The 26264-nt window shown below is 46.3% G+C and overlaps 1 protein-coding gene across 1 annotated transcript; it reads left to right on the forward strand.

The window, feature by feature from the left end:
* The first annotated feature begins 4738 nt into the window (after window positions 1-4738).
* Window positions 4739-20498, forward strand: LOC147119855 (putative G protein-coupled receptor 139). Its single transcript, XM_085984166.1, has 2 exons — window positions 4739-4875; window positions 19597-20498. The coding sequence occupies exons 1-2, from the start codon at window positions 4770-4772 to the stop codon at window positions 20496-20498; spliced, it is 1008 nt and encodes a 335-aa protein (XP_085840292.1). The 5' UTR covers window positions 4739-4769.
* The last annotated feature ends 5766 nt before the right edge of the window (window positions 20499-26264 follow it).

Genomic DNA, 26264 nt, shown 5'->3' on the forward strand with positions numbered 1-26264 from the left:
CTGTAGCCCTGACAGCAGATGTGCAGCAAATGTTTTATTGCTTCGTCGTCCGAGAAGACCACAGGGACTATCTCCGCTACCTGTGGCATGAGGACAACGACATCAACAAGAATGTGGTGGAGTACAGGATGAAGGTCCATGTGTTTGGAAACAGCCCTTCACCTGCTGTGGCTATCTACTGCATGAGGCGAGCCGCTCAGAAAGGTGAGCAAGAATATGGCTCCGATGCAAAGCATTTTGTTGAGAGACAGTTCTATGTTGACGATGGTCTTACCTCGGTTACCACACCTGAAGAAGCAATAGATCTCCTGACAAGAACCAGAGCGATGTTGGCAGAGTCCAACCTGAGACTACACAAGGTAGCATCGAACAGTGGACAGGTGATGGAAGCCTTCCCTGCAGAGGACCGTGCTAAGGATCTGAAGGATTTGCACCTTGGAGTGGATCCTCTCCCCCTTCAACGGAGTCTGGGGCTCTCCTGGAACCTGGAAACAGACAGCTTCACATTCCTGGTGTCCCGTGAAGAAAGGCCATTCACACGGAGAGGCGTCCTGTCCACAGTCAACAGTTTGTACGACCCTTTGGGGTTCGTAGCTCCCATAACAATGCAAGGAAAAGCATTAGTACGGGAACTCTCTTCGGATCAGAGTGAGTGGGATGCTCCACTCCTCCCAGAAAAAGAAGCAAAATGGAACCTATGAAAGGAGTCCTTGAAGGCTCTCAAAAACCTGCACATAGAGAGGTGCTACATTCCAGGCTCGCTGTCTTCAACACAGAGAAGAGAGCTGTGCATCTTCTCAGACGCTTCCACAGTAGCAATAGGAGCTGTGGCCTACTTGAGAGCAGCTGACACCGATGGGAAATACCATGTGGGATTCGTTATGGGGAAGTCCAAGTTGGCCCCTCGGCCTGCCCACACCATTCCACGTCTCGAGGTTTGTGCAGCTGTGTTGGCTGTTCAACTGTACGAGTTGATCAGAGACGAGATTGACATCGATGTGGGCGCCGTCAAGTTCTTCACGGACAGCAAGATTGTACTTGGTTACATCCACAACTCCACAAGAAGGTTTTATGTGTATGTTTCCAACCGGGTGACTCGTATCAGATGATCCACTCACCCTGACCAGTGGTGCTATGTCTCCACAGACCTGTACCCTGCAGACCATGCTACCATGTCTATACCAGCAGCACACCTACAGCAAAGCAGTTGGTTCTCGGGCCCCTCTTTCCTGTCTAATGTCAACACAGAGGAGGCTCCTGAGTCCAATCCCTTCACCCTTGTGGAGCCTGAAGCTGATACTGAGAATCGGCCTGAAGTTGCGATCCTGGTCACAAAAGCCTCAGAATCTCAGTTGGGCTCACAACGCTTCGAACGATTCTCAAGCTGGAGAACACTCTGCCGAACCACAGCCCGACTCATTCATGTAGCAGCATCCTTCAAGTGGAATTCGGACAACATAGAACGCAAAGGATGGAAATGTTCTAAAGAAGTATCCAGCACAAGTGAGCTTTCACAAGCCAAAGGGGTGATCATTCGCTCTGTCCAGCATGATGTCTTCAAGGAGGAATTCAAATGCCTTGAAGAGGGACAGACATTACCCAAGCAAAGCCCACTTAATAAGCTCAACCCAGTTACAGATGAAGATGGTTTGCTCCGGGTCGGAGGGCACATATCATCCGCAGACTTATCAGGAGAAGAAAAGCACCCTCTGATCATCCCGTGCACCCATCACATTGCCACACTACTCGTGAGATACGATCATGAGCAAGTGGCTCACCAAGGACGACACATAACAGAAGGAGCTATCCGAGCAGCCGGATACTGGATAATCGGGAGCAAGCGTCTGGTTTCTTCCGTTATCCACAAGTGTGTTACCTGCCGCAAGCTACGAGGGAGGTTAGAGGACCAAAAGATGGCAGACTTGCCCGCTGACAGACTCACTCCAGAGCCTCCATTCACCAGTGTGGGCCTTGACGTCTTTGGGCCATGGACCATCATGACGCATTGCACAAGAGGAGGTAGTGCAGGCAGCAAGTGCTGGGCGGTGCTCTTTACGTGCATGTCTACCAGAGCTGTGCACTTTGAGCTGATCGAATCCATGTCAACAGACAGCTTTATCAATGCACTGAGGAGGTTTTTCTCAATCCGTGGTCCAGCCAAACTTCTCCGCTCTGACAGAGGGACTAACTTCGTGGGTGCCTGTAAGGAGTTGGACATCCACACGGACGATGCAGTGGTAGAAAGCTACCTCCAAAAGAAAGGATGCACGTGGGTGTTTAACCCCCCGCATTCATCCCACATGGGTGGTTCATGGGAGAGGCTCATCGGTGTTGCCAGGCGTATTCTGGATGCTATGCTGCTTCGGACGGGTCCTACTCGTCTCACACATGACGTCTTAAGCACTCTCATGGCTGAAGTCATGGCGATCATGAATGCAAGACCCCTGGTGTGGGTGTCCGCCGACCCAGACATGCCTGCAGTCCTCACCACAACGATGCTCCTGACTCAAACGATGAGTGCTATTTCAGCCCCCTCTGGAAACTTTGACATGTCTGAGCTGCACAGGAAGCAGTGGAAGCAAGTCCAGTGTCTTGCAGACATTTTTTGGAAGAGATGGAGAGGAGAGTATTTGTCCATCCTACAGAGCCGTATGAAATGGACAGAAGACAAGCCAATTGTCAAAGTGAGAGATGTTGTCTTGCTGAAAGACAGCCAAGCACACAGAAATGAATGGCCAGTGGGACTGGTTGTCAAAACTCTGCCGAGCAGGGACAAGAGGTTCCACAAGGTGGAGGTGAAGATTGTCAAGGAGGGGACTGTCAAGGTGTTTCTGAGGCCAGTCTCCGAGATCGTAGTCCTCCTTTCTGAAGAAACCTAGAGAACGGATTCTGAGTATGTTTGCAGCCAAAGGACGTTTTCTTTAGGTTTATTTTTTATCTGTAGTGGTACAATGGAATTGTACCAAGCGGGGAGTGTGCTGTCTCTCGGTAGCAATATATGTTAGTTTTCCAGTTAATTCAGGGGTTTGAGTAAGTTGGGTCGATTCCCATTGTGTGCTGCCACCAATGGCTATTTGGTACTTAGCAACTGCAGTAAAAGTGCAGTAAAGTGCTGTAAAGCACAGTAAGTGCAGTAAAGTAAACTACAGACCTACAGCGGCACATGCTCTGGGAAGTTGTATTGTTCCCATGCCTGAGTCCTGGATATTATTTGTCTGTAAGTACTTGAGAAAGTTATAAATGATTAGTGTACACGGTATGTTGCAGAAAATATTTAGTTTGTAACTTTTCTCTGTAAGCAAACTTACACAGCTAGCCATGAAGTGCTCGCTCTCTGTCTAGCTGGTTAACTAGTAGTGCATCAAAATACAGCTATGTACAGGGCTAATTTAAAGGGAATGCCTTCCAGTTTGCTAAATGTATATTCACAGTAAGCTGTATTTCCACGTGTTTGGTAATTTACATGCCAAATGTACTGTGTTGCTCAGGCGTACCTAAATTTGTGTATGCATATCAGTTATGCGCTTGTATACTAATGTGTGCTTCCATTTCTGTGTTGTATTTCAGTTTTACAATAAGAATCTTTCAGTAAAGCTTAACAAGAAAAGTCAAGCCTTGTGATTTTTATGGGAAGATATCAAGTTGTTAGCTATCTGTCTAGCTCTGCATAGGAACGCGCTGCGAGGGCAGAAAACTCCCCATGTATTCTTTCTGACCATTGCATTATCAGTCCTCATGTATCCTTACTGACCATTTTGTTTTCAGTCCTCATCTATCCTTACTGACCATTCTGTTATCTGTCCCCATGTATCCTTACTGACCATTATGTTATCAGTCCCTATGTTTCCTTACTGACCATTGTCTTATCAGTCCCCATGTATCCTTACTGACCATTGAATTATCAGTCCCTAAGTATCCTTACTGACCATTGTGTTATCAGTCCCCATGTATACTTACTGACCATTGTGTTATCAGTCCCCATGTTTCCTTACTGACCATTGTCTTATCAGTCCCCATGTAGCCTTACTGACCATTGTGTTTTCAGTTCCCATATATCCTTACCGACAATTGTGTTATCAGTCCCGATGTATCCTATACTGAACATTTCATTATCAGCCCCCATGTATCCTTACTTACCATTGCATTATCAGTCCCGATGTATCCTTACTGATCATTTTGTTAGCAGTTCCCATGTATCCTTACTGATCATTGCATTATCAGTTCCCATTTATCCTTGCTGACATTTGCATTATCAGTCCCCATGTATCCCTACTCACCATTGTATTATCGATCCCCATGTATCCTTACTGTCTATTGCATTATCAGTCCCCATGTATCCTTACTGACCATTCCATTATCAGTCCCCACTTATCTTTACTGACCGTTGCATTATCAGCCCCCATGAACCCTTACTGACCATGCATTATGTAAATTAAGCTGCTCACTTCACATTCATTTTGTAAGATTGTGGGATTCACTGTTTCTGTTTTTGTCAATAGTGTTTAAAATAATGTTTTGGTATTGGATCAACTCACTTGGTATGAATGCCACGTTGCTTTTAATATATTTTGCAATAGAAAGTGATGGAGTGAAAGGATTTTATCATCGCGTTTGTTCAGTGAGTGTAATTAATGTCAGTCAGTGTGTAGTTTAATTGCCTCACTGGGGAGCTCCCTCAGGCTATAAATGGGACAATTTTCAGTGTGTCCATCAGTGTTTGACTGAGTGTGGTCTCCAATACAAACAGCAACTATTGGATCGCACAGACAATGGGTTACATGTTCTGGGAGATTCCACCTGAACTCCGAGTACTGTGGGCAGTTTTCGATGTTCAAAGGATTTATTACCCGCTCCTCGCTGCTGTTGGTGTTCCTGGTGAGCCATTATTTCAGCAATTATTTCTGTAAACAATGTTTTACTGTATTTACTGCCCTTGCCCTTTAGACCCTGTCATTAATTGTAGACAGTTTAATTCTGTTGTTCTGTGGCTGGTAATGCACCGTGTTTCTGCCATGTCATGTTTGATCAGTTGCCGATTCACTGCTCCCAGTTAAATGATCAGTTTGTATATTTCTCGACTTGCTTTCACCGAAAGTCTTTTACAGGATTTGACTGTTCTTTGATTTTTTTTACACAAGAAATGTTATTGATCGATTCTCTTAATTGAACCGCCTGCAGTCTGCTCTCTGCACTGAAACCTGGTATCGGATCAGAAATATGTGTTCAGGGGTAATATGAGTTTTAATGTTCGCTGGATATAGTTAATATCTATGATATGTGGAAACCAGCGCTGCCAGATAGATCACAAATACACTGAAATATGGGACAATATCCACTAATAATTCAGCTCCAGGCAGCTGTCTTACTTTCCACCGTCTCCCGCTCTGCCTCATGGTCACTGACTCCAGATGCTCAGGACAAGATTAAACTGTAATACATGTTCCAGTAAAATGTTTATTCAGTTATGTTTGAACTGATTTATTTACATTTTTCAGACACAGTTCAGGAGATCTTGGTGAGGTCTGCACAGACTGTCCAACATCTCCTGTTGGTGAAAATTATTCCAGCCAATTAAAAACGATGGACCGAGTCATGAAATCTTTATATATTTCCAGTCTGATAATCCCTTTAGCAACTGGTGATAATTCAGTTCTTACAGCAGGTGGAAGGCAGCAGGTTCACACGGTTCCAGCTGTGTGCAGACACATTCTGAATCCCCACCATGACACCTTACAGGGAATTACATAGGATATACGGCAGAGAAACAGGCCATTTATGCTCCATGCATTTATGCTCCACATGAGACTCCTCCCGTCTTTTCTCATCTAAATCTATCAGCATAATCCTCTAGTCCCTTCTCCCTCATATGGTTGTCTAGCCTCTCCTTAAATGCACCAATACTATTCGCTTCAACCACTCCTTGTGGTAGCGAGTTCCACATTCTCACCACTCTTTGGGTAAAGACGTTTCTTCTGAATTCCCTATTGAATTTCCTGCTGACTACCTTATATTGATGGCCTCTATTTATGCTCTTCGCCATAAGATGAAACATTCTCTCTGTATCGACTCTGTCAAAACCTTTCATAATTTTAAAGACCTCTATTAGAGACAAGAGAAAACAGACCTAGCCTGTCCATCCTTTCCTGATAGGTATACCCTCGCATTTCTGGTATCACTCTGGTAAATATTTTCTGCACCCTCTCCAGTGAATCTATATCCTTTTTTGTAATACGGCAACTAGAACTGTACACAGTACTCTAAATGTGGACTAACCAATGTTCGATACAGGTTTAGCATAACTTCACTATTAGTCATAGAGTTATACAGCACAGAAAGAGGCCCTTCGGCCCATCGTGTCTGCGCCGTCCATCAATCCCTGTCCAGTCTAATCCCATTTTCCAGCATTTGGTCCATAGCCTTGTATGCAATGGCATTTCAAGTGCTCATCCAAATGCTTCTTGAATGTTGTGAGGGTTCCTGCCTCTACCATCCTTTCAGGCAGTGAGTTCCAGATTCCAACCACCCTCTGGGTGAAAAAGTTCCTCCTCAAATCCCCTCTAAATCTCCTGCCCCTTACCCTGAATCTATGCCCCTTTGTTATTGACCCCCCTACTAAGGGGAAAAGTTCCGCTTTATCTACCCTATCTATGCCCCTCATCATTTTGTACACCTCAATCAGGTCCCCCCTCAGCCTTCTTTGTTCCAAGGAAAACAACCCCAGCCTGTTTAGTCTTTCTTCATAGCTGAGGCGCTCCATCCCCGGTAACATCCTGGTGAATCTTCTCTGCACCCTCTCCAAAGAAATCACATCCTTCCTATAGTGAGGCGACCAGAACTGCACACAGTACTCCAGCTGTGGCCTCACCAGCGTTTTGTACAGCTCCATCATAACCTCCCTGCTCTTATATTCTATGCCTCGGCTAATGAAGGCAAGTATCCCATATGCCTTTTTAACCACCTTATCTACCTGTTCCGCTGCCTTCAGGGATCTATGTACATGTACACCAAGGTCCCTCTGACTCTCTGTACTTCCTAGGGTCCTACCACTCATTGTGTATTCCCTTGCCTTATTTGTCCGTCCAAAATGCATCACCTCGCACTTTTCAGGGTTAAATTCCATTTGCCACTTTTCCGCCCATCGGACCAACCCGTTTATATCGTCCTGTAGCCTGAGGCTTTCCTCCTCGCAATTTACCACCCCACCAATTTTCGTGTCATCTGCGAACTTACTGATCATACCTTTTACATTCTCATCCAAATCATTTATGTAAATCACAAACAGCAAGGGACCCAGCACCGATCCCTGAGGTACCCCACTGGACACAGGCTTCCAGTCACAAAAGCAACCTTCGACCATCACCCTCTGCCTCCTGCCACTCAGCCAGTTTAGGATCCAATGCGCCAAGGCACCCTGGATCCCATGGGCTCTTACCTTCTTGACCAGTCTCCTATGCGGGACTTTGTCAAAAGCTTTGCTGAAGTCCATGTAAACCACATCCACAGCATTTCCCTCATCCACACACCTAGTCACCCCCTCGAAAAATTAAATCAGATTTGTCAGACATGATTTACCCTTGACAAAGCCATGCTGACTATCCCCGATTAATCCTTGCCTCTCCAATTGGAGACTAATTTTGTCCCTCAGAATTTTTTCCTATAATTTCCCTACCACAGATGTTAGACTCACTGGCCTGTAATTCCCTGGTTTATCCCTGCTACCCTTCTTGTATAATGGTACTACGTTAGCTGTTCTCCAGTCCTCTGGTACATCCCCTGTGGCCAGAGAGGTTCTGAAAATTTGTGTCAGAGCCCCTGCAATCTCCTCCTTTGCCTCATACAGCAGCCTGGGATACATCTCGTTCGGGCCTGGGGATTTATCCACTTTTTGGCCTGCTAAAACCGCTAGTACCTCCTCCCTCTCGATGCTAATATGTTCAAGTATGTCACAGTCCCCTTGCCCGATTTCTATGTCTACATCGTCTTTCTCCATAGTGAACACAGATACAAAAAATTCATTTAAAACCCCGCCTACATCATCTGGCTCTACACACAGATTGCCATTTTGGTCCCTAATGGGCCCTACCCTTTCCCTGGTTATCCTCTTGCCCTTAATATACTTATAAAACATCTTAGGATTTTCCTTTATTTTGCTCGCCAGTGTTATTTCATGGCCCCTTCTCGCCCTCCTAATTTCTTTTGTAATTATGACCCTGCACTTTTTATACTCCTCTAGAGCTTCCTCTGTCTTTAGTCTTTTGTAACTGCCAAAAGCCCCCCTTTTTTTCCTAATGCATTTTTGTATATCCCTTGTCATCCAAGGTTCCCTTTGCTTGTTGGTCCCACCCTTGACCTTTACAGGAACATGTTGGCGTTGTACTCTCTCTATTTCCCTTCTGAAAGTCTCCCACTGTTTTGATGTGGATTTTCCTATAAGTAGCTGCTCCCAGTCCACTTTGGCCAGATCCTGCCTTATCATATTAAAATCGGCCTTCCCCCAATTTAGAACCCTTATTTCCGGGCCGTCTTTGTCTTTATCCATGACCACCTTAAATCTCACCGAATTATGGTCACTGTCGCCAAAATGCTCTCCTACTGACACTTCCACCACTTGCCCAGTTACATTCCCTAGAATTAGGTCCAGTACCGCCCCCTCTCTTGGAGGACTTTCTACATGTTGGCTCAAAAAGCTCTCCTGGTTGCACTTTAAGAATTCTGCACCCTCTAAGCCTTTCACACTCTGACTATCCCAATTAATATTGGGGAAGTTGAAATCCCCCACTATAATTAACCTATTATTTTCGCACTTCTCTGAGATTTGCCTACATATCTGTTCCTCTATCTCCCCCTGACTGTTTGGGGGCCTATAGTACACTCCCAGCAAAGTGCTTGCCCCCTTTTTGTTTTTAAGTTCTACCCATATGGCCTCATTAGAGGAACCCGCTGTTGTATCATCCCTTCTTACAGCAGTAATTGACTCCTTAATTAATATTGCAAACCCCCTCCCCTTTTACACCCCCCTCTGTCTCGCCTGAAGATTCTATACCCCGGAATATTGAGCTGCCAGTCCTGACCCTCCCTCAAACATGTCTCCGTGATAGCAACAATATCATACTCCCATGTGTTCAACAACAACTTCAGTTCATCCACCTTATTTGCAAGACTCCTTGCATTAAAATACAGGTAGACTATCCTTTATCCGAAAACCTCGGGACCAGCCGAGTTTCGGATAAAGGAGAATTTCGGATTTCGGAAGGTGGGTCGGCGGGGGTCCGCGGGGGGGGGTCGGCGGGGGTCCGCGAGGGGGTCGGCGGGGGGTCGTGCGCACGACTTACGCTGACGCTCAGCGTAAGTCAGTCGGGGTCGGTGGGGGTCGGGGCCGGCGGGGTCCGCGGGGGGGTCGGCGGTTGCCGGGGCTGGCGGGGTCGGCGTTTGTCGGGGCCGGCGGGGTCCGCGGGGGGGTCGGCGGTTGTCGGGGCTGGCCGGGTCGGCGGTTGTCGGGGCCCGCGGGGGGGTCGGTGGTTGTCGGGGCTGGCGGGGTCGGCGGTTGTCGGGGCCGGCGGGGTCCGCGGGGGGGTCGGCGGTTGTCGGGGCTGGCGGGGTCGGTGGTTGTCGGGGCCGGCGGGGTCCGCTGGGGGGTCGGCGGGGGGTCGTGCGCACGACTTACCTTTATCCGAACTTCCGAAACCGGAACCCTCTAAAAACCGAAGGTTTTTTCGTTCGTACGCACGACTTACGCTGAACGAAAAAACCTTCGGTTTTTAGAGGGTTTCGGTTTTTGGAAGTCCGGATAAAGGGTAGTCTACCTGTAGATGCCTTCCAGCCTTGCCATATTCCCTTTTGCCTTCACATATTTGCTCTGCCTTCCCAGCTGACTTGTTTTTTCCTCCGTATTTGGCTGTAAATCACCCCGTACTATAGCTCGACTCTGTATCCCATCCCCCTGCCAAGTTAGTTTAACTCCCCCCCCCCAGCAGTGCTAGCAAACCTCCCCGCAAGGATATTGGTCCCCCTCTGGTTCAGGTGTAAACCGTCCGACTTGTACAAGTCCCACCTTTCCCAGAAGCAGACCCAGTGATCCAGGAAACTAAAGCCCTCCCTCCTGCACCATCCCTTTAGCCACGCATTCATCTGTTCTATCTTCCTATTCCTATACGCACTAGCACGTGTCACCGGGAGTAATCCAGAGATTACAACCTTTGAGGTCCTGCTCTTTAATCTTCGACCTAGCTCCCTAAATTCTTGCTGCAGGACCTCATCCCTCTTTTTACCTATGTCGTTGGTACCTATGTGGACCACGACCTCTGGCTGTTCACCCTCCCCCTCCAGAATGCCCTGCAGCCGCTCAGTGACATCCTTGACCCTGGCACCAGGGAGGCAACAAACCATCCTGGATTCACGTCTACGGCCACAGAATCGCCTATCTGTTCCCCTTACTATAGAATCCCCTACCACTATTGCTCTCCCACATTTTTTCCTCCCTTCCTGGGCAGCAGGAGCACCCCCAGTGCCAGGAAGTTGGCTGCTGCTGCCTTCCCCTGGTGAGTCATCCCCCTCAACAGTATCCAAATCGGTATACCTGTTTGAGAGGGGAATGGTCACAGGGGTCTCCTGCACTACCTGCCTGCTTCTATTGCTCTGCCTGGTGGTCACCCATTTCCTTTCTTCCTGTGCAGCCCTTACCTGCGGTGTGACCAACTCACTAAACGTGCTATCCACGTCCCTCTCAGTATTGTGAATGCTCCACAACCCATCCACCCGCAGCTCCAGCGCCTCAATGCGGTCTGCTAGTAGCTGCAGCTGGATGCATTTCCGGCACACGTGGTCATCAGGGGCACCGGCAGTGTCCCTGAATTCCCACATAGAGCAAGAGGAGCATAACACGGGGCTGGGCTCTCCTGGCATGACTTACCCTTTAATTAATTTAAATTAATTCACTATCACCAATTTAAGATATCTCTAAGGCGCTTGTATAGTCTACCTACAGTCCCTGCTACACCAGAAAAGACCCTAGCAACTATTAGCTACTATTGTTTTAATTCTATCCCTCTAGAAATAAACCCTAGTACTTAGTTTTATTTTTTAATGGCCTTGCTAACCTGTATCGCAACATTTATTGATTTGTGTATTTGTACTCTGAGATCCCTTTGTTCCTCTGCCCCACCGAGACTCGGACCCTTCAATTGATAAGTGAACTGCCTATTCTTCCAAACCAAAATGTTATATTTATCCGTGTTGAACTTCATTTGCAAATTATATGCACATTCTGCAAGTTTATTAATGCCCTCCTGTAATGTGCTGCAGTCCTCCTCAGCATTGACTACCCCCCCAATGTGGTTTCATCCTCGAATTTAACAATTGATTCTAGAGTCTAAATCGTTAATGTAAATTGTGAACAGCAGTAGCCTCAGTACTGATCCTTGAGGAACACCACGACACACCTTCTGCCACTGTGAAAACTAGCCTTTACTCCTACTCTCTGCTTTCTGTCTTGAAGCCAGCTCGCAATCCATTCTGCCACCTGTCCCCTGACACCGTATTCTCTGACCTTACTCATCAGGTCTTTTGAAAATTCAGTTAAATTACATCTACTGCATTACCATTGTCTATTCTCTCTGTTATCCTTCAGAAAAATCAATAAAGCTGGTCAAGACTTACCCTTTTGAAATCCATGCTGACTAATCATTATTATATTTTTGGTTTTTAGACATTCTTCTTTTTTCTCCTTTAGTTGGGATTCCATTTTTTCCTGCCACTGATGTTAAGCTGACTGATCTATAGTTCCCTGGACATGTTCTATCCCCCTTCTTAAATGTCGGGGTTATGTTAGCTACCTGCCAGTCCTCTGGCACTATACCATTTTCTAACGAATTATTAAATATGCATAGTAATGCCTCTGCTACCTCTTCCCTAGATTCTTTTAAAATGCCTAGATGCAATCCATCTGGACCATGGGTTTTACCCTCTTTGAGTTTGATTAGTTTATTAAATAATACCCCCTTTGTTAATTTGAAAGCATTTATCTCATTACTAATCTCATCATCCAATGTCATGTCCACCTGTTCTACCATCCTGGTGAATACAGGAGCAAAATAATTATTTAATATTTCTGCCATCTCTCTATTGCTACTTGTGGTATTATCCCGACTGTCCCTTAATGGCCATATTTCCATCCCAACCTTCCTTTTTATTGATGTGCCTGTAAAATATTTTACTATTTTGTTATATGTTCCTTGATAATTTAATATCAGGGTTCCTCTTTGCCTCCCTAATTGATTTTTTAAACTTTTCTCCTAATATTTTCCTATTCTCCTTTATCATACACTCCCCTGCTGTCTATGTACTTAATGTGTGCCTCCTTCCTTACCCTCATCTGTCCCCTTATCGCTTTAATCATCCACGGAGTCTCAAGATTGTTTAGTTTGTTCTTTCCTTTTAGCGGAATATATTTTTCCTGCACTCTGTTGAACACCGTTTTAAATGGTTCCCATTTCTGTTCTATATCGTTACTTGCCAATATTATTGCCCATTTTATCCCAATTTCTATTCTCAGCCCCTCAAAATCAGCATTTCTCCAATCTATTAACCTGCATTTCGTCGCAGAGTGCCCATGATCTACCCATCCCCTGCCCATCCCCTGCCCATCCCCTGGCCAGCCCCTGCCCAGCCCCTGCCCAGCTCTTGTAGTCACAGTGTTGATATGGTTTGTCCTGTTCAGCTTCTGGTCAATAGTGATCACCAAGTGTTTATGATTGGGGACTCGGTGACTTTCAAGGGGAGGTGGGTGATCTTTGTGTTGATCAATATAATTAATACTTATGCCTCTGGCTTGTTACATGCCGCATATCAGCCCAAGCCTGGATGTTATGCCGATCCTGCTGTTGGAGCTTATGTAAATGGTGCTGAAAAACGGCAGAATCATCAGTGAGTGGACCCACCCCTGACCTTATGATGGCAGAACGTCATTGATGAGGGAGCTGGAGGTAGTTGCTCTGAGGACACTTCCCTGAGGTATGACAACAACGACCACTTTCCTTGCAGCAGATATGACCTCAGCCATTGGAGAATTCCCCCCTTAGACCCCCATTGAAACAACGTCTGTATAAAGGCTGTGATGAGGTTTGCATTCGGGTGCCTCTGGCAGGACCCAAACTGAGTATCAGTGAGCCGGGTATTACTGGGTCGATGTGAGTTCATGGCACTACTTATGACTCCTCAATCACTTTACTGATAATTCATAGAAAAATGAAGGGCAGTAATTGATCTCTTCATATTTGCCACAACTTTGTTTATAGGATACACCTAGGCAATCTTTCACTTTGTCTGGTAGATATCAGTATCATAACCGGAAAACTAGGTGAGGGACATGCCTCACGCTGAATTTCAAATTCCAATTTTACAGTCTTTGGCGCTCCATTTACCACGACTTCTCTGCAGCTAGCGATCTGCTCCATCACGCACTCACCTCCACCTTTGATGTCCCTGTCCCCATTAAACCTTGACTCTCTCTGGTCATTCCCCCTGGTATGGTCCTCACCTCCACTTCCTTAAGCCCAAGCGACACATACATGAATGACTATGGCAGTCAAGTAGCTTAACCATTCATCGCCTGATCTGATTGGATCACATAAAGCACTATCGGGTCCTCAACTTCACCTCCAACAACAAGTGTGAGGACCTCATGAACTTCTTTGTCACAAAGATTGAGACCATCCGTTCAGCTGCCTCTGACACTTCCCTCCCTTTCCCTAGCCCACTGGGCCAAACCTCCCTTAAAGTACACCCGCCATAGTCCTGAACACGCATATTGTTCCAGTTTCTCCCCTCATTCGCCTCAGCCCCTGCCGAACTCATCTTGTCCGTGAGACCCACCTCCTGCTCCCTCGATCCTATTTCCACCTAACCACTGACTGCCCAACTTCCCTACCTGGCCCCCATGTTATCCAGTATTGTTAACCATTTCCAGTCCTCGAGTACTGTCCCCTCCCCCACGCATCTGCCGTCATCACACCCCCGCATCAAAATACCAACCCTTATCTCCTCTGTCCCTATAAACTACTGCCCCATCTCAAATTTTCCAATCCAAAATCATAGAACATGTTGTTGCCTCCCAAATCCATGTCCATCTTTCCTGCAAATCCATATTTGAATTCCTCCAATGAGTTTTTCACCCCTGTCACTGTTCTGAAGGGGCACTTATAAAAGTCACAAATGGAACCCCAATGTGACTGCGGCTGTGGTAACCAACCCTCCTGATCCTTCTCAACCTGTCTGCAGCCTTTGGCACTGTTGACCCCGCCATCCTCCTCCAACGCCTCTCTACCGTCGGCCAGCTGGGTGGGACTGCACTCGCCTGGTTCAATTCTTATCTATCCAGTCATAGCCAAAGAATCTCCAGTAATGGCTACTCTTCCCGCTCCCTCACCGTTAACTCTGGAGTCCCTCAATGACTTATCTCTGATTGGTCTCACTGCTTCTCTGACATTCAGTACTGGATGATCAGAAACTTCCTCCAAATAAATACGTAGAAGACCAAAGCCATTGTCTTCGGTACCCGCCAAAAACTCCATTCCCGAGCAACCAATTCTGTCCCTGTCCATGGCAACTGTCTGAGAATGAATCAGATTATTTGCAAACTTGGTTTCATATTTAACCCCGAGTTGTGCTTCTGACCACATATCTGCACCATCACTAAGACAGCTTACTTCCACCTCTACGACCCGACACTGCCACTGCCTCAGCTCATCTGCTGCTGAAACTCTCATGAATGCCTTTGGTACCTCTAGACTTGACTATTGCAATGCTCTCCTGGCTGGCCTCTCATCTTGCACCCTACATATCCTTGAGCTCATCCAAAACTCTGCTGCCCATAAACAAACTCACACCAAGTTCTGTTAACTCATCACCCCTGTGCTCACTGACCTACATTGGCTCCCGGCCAGGCAATGCCTCCATTTAAAAATTATTTTCCTTGTTTTCAAATCCCACCGTGGCCTTGCCCTTCCCTATCTCCGTAACATGCTCCAGCTCTCCAAGACTTCACGATCCCTGCGCTCCTCCAATTCTGTCCTCTTGCAGTCCCCGATTTTATTCACTCCACACTTGATGGCCGTGGCTTCAGCTGCCCAGGCCATAGCTCTAGAAATCCCCATCTAAAGTCTCTCCTCCTTTAAGACGCTCCTAAAAACCTATCTCTTTGGCCAAGCCTTTGGTCATCTGTCCTATTATCTCCTTACTTAGCTCGGTGACAATTTTTATTTGTTAACACTCCTGTGAAGCACCTTGGGACGTTTAATTACGTTAAAGGTGCTTTGTTGCTTTTGTTGTTGTTGTCAGTGACATCACCGGAACAGCTGGCGAAGAGAGCGGCGAACTCTGGTGTGCAGGTCTTCAGCACTACACCCGGGATGTTGTCAGGGTCAACAACCTTCACTGTGTCCAGTTCATTCAGCTGCTTCTGAACATCACGTGGACTGAAAAGCATTAGCTGGGTGCTGTTCTCTGTGATGGGGAGATCTCAGGAGGAGTAACCTGGCCCATCCATTCAGCATATTTGACAGAAAAGACATTCATTCACATCGAACTCCATTCGTGCTATCAGTGCAGGTTTTCCCTATGTTTGAGGGTGGTGATGTTTATGCAGCTTTCTCCTTCTGTCAGTTACATAATTGTCCACCGCCAATCTTCACTGGGTATGATTGAACTGCAGAGTTTTGCTCTGATCCCCTCTTGTGGGACCACATAACTCTGCAGGTAGCCTGATCCCTTTGGTCTTTAGTGTGCAGATAGCACTGTGTGATACCTTCATTAGGTTTGTATCTCAATCTAAGGTGTTCCTGGTTCTGCTCCCGGCACCTCCCTCTACACTGAATTACGATTGGTCTCATGGCTCAGTTCTGAGGAAAGGTCATCGACCTGCATTGTTAACTTTATCATTCTCTCTCCACAGATGCTGCCTGACCTGCTGAGCGTTTCCAGCATTTTTTGTTTTCATTTTTGATTTCATGGCATGAATGTGATAATGGAGTGAGGGATGTGTCAGGCCATTAGGTTGCAGATTGTGGTGGTTTACTAATCTGCTGCTTGTGATCCACAGCGCCCAGTGGAGACCCATTCTGGGGTCACTGATCCGTCCCACTGACCCTGGTGCAGGCCCATTGTGGGGGTAACTGATCCATCCCTCTGGCATTGGATGTTCCACCTCACTACTTGATGGAGGAGCTCCACACGATGGAGATGGGATGCTGTTTTCACAAGGACTGTGCAGCCATTTCTTCTACTAATTTTATCGTGGACAGTCATTCTGTGACTTGTAGTTTGTAGAAGATCAGGTCAAGTAGGTTACTCCCTTGTGGTGGTTCCCTCACCAACTAACACAGGCCCAGTCTGGAAGCTGTTACCTTCAGGACTCCCCCAGCTCAGCCAGCGGTGGTACTCCAGGTCACTCTTAGGGTTGGGCTTGGAAACCCGCACCCAGGGTGCATTCTGGGAACTTGCTTCCCTGAGAGAATCTTCCAAGTGAATTTTATCAGTTCATCGGCAGCAGGTTTCTTTGACCTGAAACTTTGAGACGTCATGAGCTCCAGAGCCGATGCTTTGGATTCCCAAGGGATTCCCACCCGGCAGTATATAACTGCCCCATCACCACACCAAGTCCCGCACCCCCCTCACCGCCAACGCGGATCATTGCCACCTGGTGCCCCAAATCCTCATATTAAATCTCCTCATCCTTCTGTTTAAATGCATTAATGGTCTTGCCGATCCTTCTCTCTGTAACTTCATCCAGCCATACAGCGGCCCTGCCCACCACGAACTCTGCATTCCTGTAACTCCATTCAAACTGTCCTCCCACTCCAATGGTCTGCCCCTGACCCCAGACCTCTTGCCCACCCTCCTCTCTCTTCGCTCCACTAGCAGCGGCCAAGAATTCAGCCGCCCAGAGCTCATGTTCAGTCATTTGCTGCCTAAATCCTTCTTTCCCTCCTCCTGCCTCTCTTCTGTTAAGGCCCTTCATAAAACCTAGGTTTTTGGTCACTCGACCTAATCTCTCTATCTTCGGCTTAGCATTCAATTCTCGTTTATGTGTTTTCCCCTTATTAAAGCCGCTCTATAAGCATAGAAGTATAGAACCATAGAAATTACGGGACTGAAGGAGGCCATATGGCCCATCATGTTTGTGCAAACCGAAAATGAGCTATCCAGCCGAATTGCACTTTCCAGCTCTTAATCCATTTAGGTTACGTTACTTCAAGTGCATATCCAAGTACATTTTAAACGTGAGGCAGCATCTGTTGAGAGAGAAACAGAGTTAACTTTTCAGGTCGATGATCCTTCGTCAGAACCAACCAGTTCTGACGAAGGGCCATCGACCTGAAATGTTAACTCTGTTTCTCTCTCAACAGATGCTGCCTGACCTGCTGAGTATTGCCAGCAATTTCTGTTTTTATTTCAGATTTCCAGCGTCTGCAGCATTTTGCTGTTGTAATTTTTAAATGAGATGAGCGTTTTTACCTCTAACACCCTTTCATGCAGCGAGTTCCAAGCCCCTGCCTCGAATCCTCCTACAAATTACTTTAAATCTTTGCTCCATGCTTATTGACCTCACTGCTATGGTAAATAGGTGCTTCCTATCCACTGAATCTAGGCCGTGCATTATATTATACACCTCAATGAAGTCTCCCCTCAATCTCCTCTCTTCCATAGAAAACAACCCCAGCCTATCCAATCTTTCCTCATAGGCAAAATTCTCCAGTCCTGGCAACATCCTCGTAAACCTCCCCTGCACCTTCTCTGGTGTTATCACATCCTTCCTGTAATGTAGTGACCAGAACTGTACGCAGTACTCTAGCTGTGACATAACTAGTGTTTTATACAGTTCCAGCACAACCTCCCTGTTCTTAGATTCTATACCTCGGCTAAAATACCTCGGCTAATAAAGGAAAGTATCCCGTAAGCCTTCTTAACCACCTTACCCAACTGTCCTGCTACCTTCAGCGATCTGTGGACATGCACTCCAATGTCCCGCTGTTCCTCTACACTTCTCAGTAACCTACCATTTATTGTGAATTCCCTTGCCTTGTTAGCCCTCCCCAAATGCATTACCTGCTACTTCTCTGGACTGAATTCCATTTGTCACTCTTCTCCCTACCTGACCACTCCATTCCTACCTTCCTGCAGTCAACAGATAGATTCCTTGCTATCAATCACATGGCCAATTTATGTCTCGTCTGCAAACTTCTTTATCATGCCCCCTACATTGAAGTTTAAATCATTGATATTTACCACAAATAGGAAGGGACCGAGTACTGGAAACCCACTCGAAACAGCCTTCCACTCACAAAAATATCCGTCGACCATTGCCCTTTGCTTCATGCCACTGAGCCAATTTTGTATCCCACTTGCCATTTTCCCTTGGATCCAAAGGGCTTTTACTTTTCTATTGCAAATTGCTGTGAAATTAATTACGGACTGAATCATTTTTTGTTAACAATTATTTTCAGTCTTGGTTTACTTAAAATATTGCCACCACTGGTTCATTCAATCTTCACCTAACACCGACACATCCCTCCCAGTGGTTAACTCAGTCTTCATCCAACACCCACACATCCCATCGACTGGTTCATTCAATCCTGACCCAACACACACAAGTCCCATCCACTGGTTCATTCAGTCCATGACCCAACAAACACACGTCCCAGCTATTGGTTCATTCAGTCCTGACCCAATACCAACACGTCCCATCAACTGGTTCATTCAGTCCTGACCCAATACCAACACGTCCTATCAACTGGTTCATTCAGTCCTGACCCAATACCAACACGTCCCATCAACTGGTTCATTCAGTCCTGACCCAACACCCACACGTCCCATCCTCTGGATCATTCAGTCCTGACCCAACACCCACACGTCCCATCCACTGATTCATTGTCCCGCTGCTTGCCAGACTGCCACTGGGGGCACTGCGCACTCTCTAGTGCTCCTGGCTATCGCCCCGTGTCCCGCTCGGATTCACTGTTTGTTTACATATTTTTTAAATTCATTATTGAATTTCCCTAGCATCTAATAGGGATGCCATCTGTTACTAGGATACAGTAAGTGCCACACTTCAAAAATCATTCATTAGATGTAAAACGCTTTGGGAAACAAGACTTTCGTTGTTTTTTTCGAAAACTGGCCTCTGATTTTCCACCGAAGTGAACTTTAAAAAAAGTGAACCAGTTCCCTTTGGAGCGAATCACAGCCCAGCCTAAACATTCTTCTCCAAGGTGCAAACATGCGCAGTTTCCAGCAGGGTCACTGGAGAGTAATGAGGACTAGAAACCCTGGGTTATTGTCGTTCCTAACACAAGGTCATTGAGGCCATTGTAGATTCCAACTGCCAGCACCATCCAGGCGGGCAATTGGAGCTCGTTTCCTGCTACACCAGGGCGGTGTTTTACTATAAACCCTTTCTCCAGCAGAACGTACTGACACTGGTAAAGTCATTAGAGTGTGTCCCTGGATTCAATAATAACGCTGCACATTTCACCCTGAATTCGATCATTGCTGCTGTTGCTCTCAGTCTGAAGAATAATTTCCCTGTTTTTCTCTTCCTTACAGTGAACTTAGTGACGATTGTGATTCTGTCTCGGGGAAGGTGCGGTCTCTCCAAATGTGTCACCTGTTACCTGGTGTCCATGGCAGCGGCGGACCTACTGGTCGTCATCACTGATCTCATATTCAGGCAGATTCCTATTCGTTATTGGGCTCAGTTTCAGTTCATTTGGAAGATTAAAGTGTGTAATATCCATGCCATCCTGCTTTACTCAGTCACAGACTGTTCTGTCTGGTTCACAGTCACTTTCACCTTTGATCGATTTGTGGCCATTTGTTGTCAGAAGATGAAAATAAAATATTGCACTGAGAAAACGGCGGCTGTGGTTCTTGGAACAGTGAGTGTGCTGTTCTGTGTAAAGAACACTTTCTGGTACTTTATGTATGGAGGTGGACATACGTTTGATAATTATCCCTGGTTTTGTGATGTAGGATTGGAAGTTATTCAGTCACCAGTATGGGGTGTAATTGAATTACTTCATTATATTTTAACCCCATTTGTTCCATTTGTTCTGATTATGCTGGTCAATGCTTTAACCGTCAGACACGTATTAGTGTCGAGCAGAGTCCGCAGGAGACTCCGGGCCCACAGCAGCGGGCAGAGTCCCAGTGACCCAGAGATGGTGAAGCGAAGAAAATCCATCATATTACTGTTTGTTATATCTGGGAATTTTATTCTGTTATGGGCAGTGTTTCTGTTGTATTCTGTGTGTAGCCGATTGTATAAGTTAGACTTGATGCCTGTGCATCTACCTCAATATGTACAGGAACTGGGATTTATGCTTCAGCTGCTGGGTTCCTGCACCAACACGTTTATTTATGCCGTGACCCAGACTAAATTCAGAGAGGAGTTGAAGAATGTGGTGAAATATCCCTTTACTGTAATTGCTAAATTCATTAAATATTGAGAAGAGTATGCACCATCACAACGTGTTGGTCTAGTGTTCTGCCCAATCCCCTCATCTCGGTGATACACACAGTGAGGCCTGTTTTCATCTTTCACCGCTTGGATTCAGCGACTGACAGGAACGGTAGAGGTGGCGAAGGCCGTGGAGATCAGTCCCGCTGGATTCCTGCTGGTTTTTAGCCACGCAAAGTCCTCTGGAGCGGCCTGGAGCGGGTTTATGAAGCTCTGGACCGCCCGCCTCGAGTTTCATGTATTTACCCAAAGGGGGCGGCGCGGGGAAGGTCGCTCTGTCAGTTTACAGTCCACAGGTGGACGGGCCGCTCAGTCCCCAGCACCCCCAGGGAAACTCAGGGCAACTGGCCTGGGACAAACCTGCAGCCGGGGAGGAAGGCTTTAGAAGTCTCAAAGGTCAGCCTTTTATAAACCACTCGGTGTAGTTGTCCGATGGGCTTCTAGGCTGTGCAGCCCCCGGGCTAGGTGACAGGGAAATGTCCCTGACTCCGTTTATCTGCCGTTGGGATTAACGGTTCTTGTGTAAACGGGAAATTCTCCAAATAAAATGTCCTTTGAATACTGCGTTTGTGGAGGAGGAATCATGACCTATGCCCAGATCACCCTGAACATATAGTGTGTGGAGCGGAGAATCAAGTTGTCATAGTCATTTAACATGTCTTGATGATATACTGTCTGAACAATGCAGTGATGTCCAGGGTAAAGTCATCCCCGCACACCCTCCACACACATTGAAACCAGCTACTCTTCACTGTCTGGAAAATCCCCGAGCTAAACACAGCCCAAAATAAGCAGTTTCCAGGGAGGCTGGTCACGAGGTTGGTTGCAAGGTATTGCAGTATCAGTGATGTCATAAAGTGGTGACACGTCCATGGCGCTGTGTCTGTGTATTGTGACATCACAGACCTGCCCTGCAGAGCACGCCCTGGTCTGTGGTTGACTGAGAATCAACCTTTCAAACAGCCCTTCTCCTGTACACATCAACTTACATAGAGTTATAGAGATTCTGCAGCAGCGAAACAGACCATTCGGTGCTCTGCGGCTGCAGGTTGGTCCGAGACCGTTTCGCCGAGGTTTCCCTGGGGATGCTGGGACTCAGCTCTCTCTCTGGCCCTGGACTGTAAACTGATAGAGCGACCTTCTTCACCGTGCCCCCTTTCGGTGCACCAGGTCATAGCAGCGTTCACTGTATCAACTTATCCTTCTCTTCCTTTTCCCTCTATGCTCTTATCTAGCTTTCCCTTAAATGTGTCGGTGATATTCGCCTCAACTGGGCAACTATAGAACAGTCAGCTTAACATTGGTGGTAGGAACAATAATGGAATCCCTACTAAAGGATAAAATTTAAAAAAATTAGAAACCAAAAATATAATAAGGAATCGTCAGCATGGATTTCAAAAGAAAACATTTCATTGGTCAAACTCATTGATTTTTTTGAGGTGGTAGCAGAGCGTGTAGAGTAGGGTAATGTAGTAGATGTAATTTATCTAGATTTACAAAAGTCCTTTGGTAAGTTGCCTCGTAATAGATTCGTAATGTCAGAGCATGTGGAGTTAGGGGACCAGTAGCAAAATGGATAGCTAGTTGTCTTCAAGACAGAGAGCAGAGAGTAGGGGCGAAGGGTAGCACATGGCCCCTGGGATCACATGAGCTGGCTCAACCAATAAAAGAAGGGAATACGGATCCATTAAATAATATACGAAACGGTGCAATAAACTGTTAAAACATTACGGCCTAGAAATTCAGTGCCCTTAGCACCGATTTTGCGGCGCTAGAGGGCCTAGCGCTGCAATTGGCGCCGGTTCCTAAATTGCCTGGGGCCCTTCCACGGCGGTAGACCGGTAGCGCTGCGCCGGCACCGATGACGTCATCGGTGTGCGCAGCAACCCGGTTGCCGTGGTAACCCGGCCCCAAGCCGAAATTCAGTTGCGGCCGCCTCGCCAGTGGCAGCCGCAACAAAGACTCCGGCAAACGAGTGTTGCCGGAGTCTGCGCCAGCGCTTTAAGGAGGCGCGGCGGCCGGCCGCTTTCCCGCCGGCCGCCTGCCCGCAGCTCCCTCCCCGGACTTCTCCCCCCCCCGCCGGAACAGATGCAAGCCCGGCACTTGTCCGAGGTGCCGGGCTCATTTTTGACGAGATTTGCGCGGGCCGCGGCCGGGTGCAGGCAGCTCCTCCTTAACGGAAGGAGGAGGCCTGCACTTCCCGAGCCTGCCGCACCGCAGCGGGCGCCGCAGCGCCGGAATAGCGCCGCAATGCGGTGCGTTGCGCCAGTTTTCAGGCGCTAAAACCCTTCAGTAGCGCCGGCAGCCGTTTGGGCGCGGCGCTACTGAATTTTTGGAGCGCGCAAAGGGACTTAGCGCCGGCGCTAACTTCCGGCGCTAAAGCCCTGGCGCAGCGCAAACTCAATTTCTAGGCCTACATTTTTAAAATTAATTCAAAGGCCTTTTAATGAAATATTTTAAACGAAAATTTTACATTTTGAAAAATATATTATATATTTTAACGGTGCTAAAAATAAACTTACCTTATTGCACAGGGTTTTTAATGTATAAATGAGTGATCACATTTTATTTTTGTATTTTTAAAAATTCTTGTGCTGGTAAAAGCAGGCATTAGATCTTTAAAATTATGAAAGATTTTGATTGAGTCGACAGAGAGAGTGTTTTGACTTGTGGGGATGGGCCGTGAAATATAAGATAGTCAATAATAAATCAAATAGGGAATTCAGGAGAAACTTCTTTACCCAGAGAGTGGTGAGAATGTGGACCCCACTACCACAGCGAGTGGTTTCAGCGAATAGTATCGATGCATTTAAGGGGAGGTGAGATAAGCATAGCAGGGATGAGGGAATAGAGGGTTATACTGATAGATTTAGATAAGGAAAGATGGGAGGAGGCTCGACTGGAACATAAACGCCAGCATGGACTGGTTGGGCTGAATGGCCTGGTTCTGTGCTGTTTATTCTATGTAGATCAATGTAACTACGCAGTGTGGTAGCGATTTCCACATTCTTACCACTATTTGGGTAAATAAGTTTCTCCTGAATCGCCTATTGGATTTTTTGGTGACTTTCTTAAATTAATGGCCCCTTGAATTGGTCCTCTCCACACGTGTAAACATCTTATCGCTGCCTACCCTATCAAACCATTTCATAATTTTAAAGGTCTCATCCCCAGCCTTCACTTTTCACGAGAAAAGAGCCCCAGCCTGTGCAGACTTTGTAATAGGGAAAAACTCGCAGCTCGGGCACAATCCTTATGAATCTTTTCTGCATCTTCTCCAGCGTCTCTATATATTTTGTACAATGTGGAGACCATAACTGTAAACAATACTCCAAGTGTAGTCGAACCAAGGTTGGAAACATGTTTAAAATTAATTATCTGCTTCTCAATTCTATCTCTCTATAAATTAACCCCAGTGCTGTGTTTCTTCTTCCTCGCCTTATGATGGCCTCTCAGAGGTTTGTGTAGCTGTGCCCCATGACCCCTTTGCACCTCTAGACACTTTCGAATCTTATTGTCCAAGCAGTTTGTGTCCTTCTTATTCTTCCTACCAGAATGTAACAATTATCTGTGTAAACACAAATGTAAACATTGATCTATGTTGAAATTAATTTGCCAATTACACGCCCATTCTGCAAGTTTATTAATGCCTTACTGTATTTTGTCGCAGTCTTGCTCAGTATTAACTGTACCTCCAATTTGGTGTCAACCGCATATTTGGAAAATGCACTTCTGATTCCTGAGTTAAAATCGTTTATCTAAATTGTGAAGAACAGTGGTCCCAACACCGATCACTGTGGTAACACCACTTCCCACCTTCTGCCAGACTCAGTATATACCCTTAACCCTAATATCTCTTTCTGTTGTGCAGCCAGCTTGCTATCAATTTGGGTACTTGCCCCCTGACTCCACATGGTCTGATCTTAGTCATGAGTCTACTGTGCCGTACTTTATCGAAGGCCATTTGAAAATCCAAGTACACAACATCCACTAGATGAACCTTTTCTACTCTTTCTGTTAATTCGTCAAGGTAGAGCTTTGCTTTGAATGATGTCTCTAGGAAGCGGTCTGGGTCTCTGAGATACTGAACGTTTCTAATGAAGCACTTGGTGCAAATTGGAGAGGCCCAACTTTAAAATGGTGCAGAGACAGACACATCTCACAGGATGAAACCCCTCTTGTTGTCTCTTTACACTTCCCTTTTCCTGCGCTCTGGGGAAGACAGTTACCAGCCCTCCAACAGACAGAAAGCCCCTCAGAACGGCTGCTCACAGACACTTGGCCTGACTCTCCAGAGAACTCTGTCCACAGACTAGCTCACTGTGAGGGTCAGGCTGTGGGGATTATTGGGCTGATGTTACATTTCCCGTATCTGTTCCGCTGGATTTCAACTGATTGCGTGCAGTAGTTTTTGACCTAATGAAGCGAAACCATCCATTTGTACCTTGGGCTCTTCTTGGCATTTCTGCTGCACTGACGATATAATTGCTTATACTTCTCATCCTTGTGTCCCACGAATCTCTTTGTCCTTTTTGGTGCCTTCGGGTTTTCAACATTCTCGTCCTACATGCGACTTCGAACTTTTACATTGAACAGAAACAAAACAAATTTTTGCACTTAATGCACCGTTAACAGCCTCTGGACTTCCAAAAGCCCTTTAAAGCCAATGAAGTAATTCTTTTAATGTTAAGCTGTTGTAATGTAGGGACATTGTACTGTAGGATTGGCCACCAACAAATGTCAGACTTGCTCAACACTCTGCCCTATATAGATGACCAAAGAGTGATTAGAGTCTTTATATACAGTGTTGGTTGCTGTTTTTTGCAGCACTTGTCCCTCACAAAGCAAAGCATCAGGTCAGATTTCCTTTCCATCACATCTGATTCCTACAGTTTCACTGAGTTGGCCACAAAGGAATGAAAAGGTATAAAACTATACAAGAAAATAAACTAATGAGGGAGAAAAAGCGTGCCGCTCAGTCAATGCCCTCCAGTAGGCGTCGCAGCATTTAGACGGAGCGCCCCTCATCATTTGGTAAATCAGTAAGCGAGCAGTAGGAGGCGCCGTACTAAGACAGAAAGTCCCTCATCTATATATACAAAACGGTATGTCTGTCTTTCTGTCTGTTTGTCTGTTTGTCTGTCTGTCAGGCTACACAATCAAACGTTTAGAGCGTACCTACACACATGTTATATCGAAAGAAAGCTTATCATTAGGGGAGTCTAATAGGCATATTTACTTTTTGGTCAGACAAAAATTGTTTGGACACTATACAAAAAACTTTCAAAAATACTCAAAAATCCGCTCATTGGCGGTTGACCAATCCTACCTCTCATTAGCGTTGAGTGACGTGCCGGTGGACCAATCCTACAGGGGATAGCGTTGAGTGACCTGATGGTTGACCAATCGGTGCATCACGGGGGCCATTTCATTGTGTCTGTGGGCGGGACTAATCATTCTGAGCTCAGGTGAGTGGCCGCCATCTTCATTCCCACTTTCTGTGAGTTTATTGTCTGAGTGGGGCCAAATCCATCAGAGACTATAAATAAATTAGTTTAGCCTTCTTTGCTCAACAAAGAGACGGACACTGGAGTGAGTACATGTGAGCCAGTTCAAGCAGGATTGAGAAGTGACTGAAATTTCTGTTGTTTTGTTAGGGGCGCTTCTTTTTAAAAAAAAGAAATTTCGGGTGTTCTGGGAGCACTTTAAGCACTATAAAAAAAAACAAAGAAATTTCGGTTGTTGTAGGAGCACT

Source organism: Somniosus microcephalus, chromosome 4, assembly GCF_052327205.1.
Source record: "Somniosus microcephalus isolate GS21.2 chromosome 4, FLI_Smic_1.0, whole genome shotgun sequence".
In the NCBI taxonomy this organism is placed as follows: domain Eukaryota; kingdom Metazoa; phylum Chordata; class Chondrichthyes; order Squaliformes; family Somniosidae; genus Somniosus; species Somniosus microcephalus.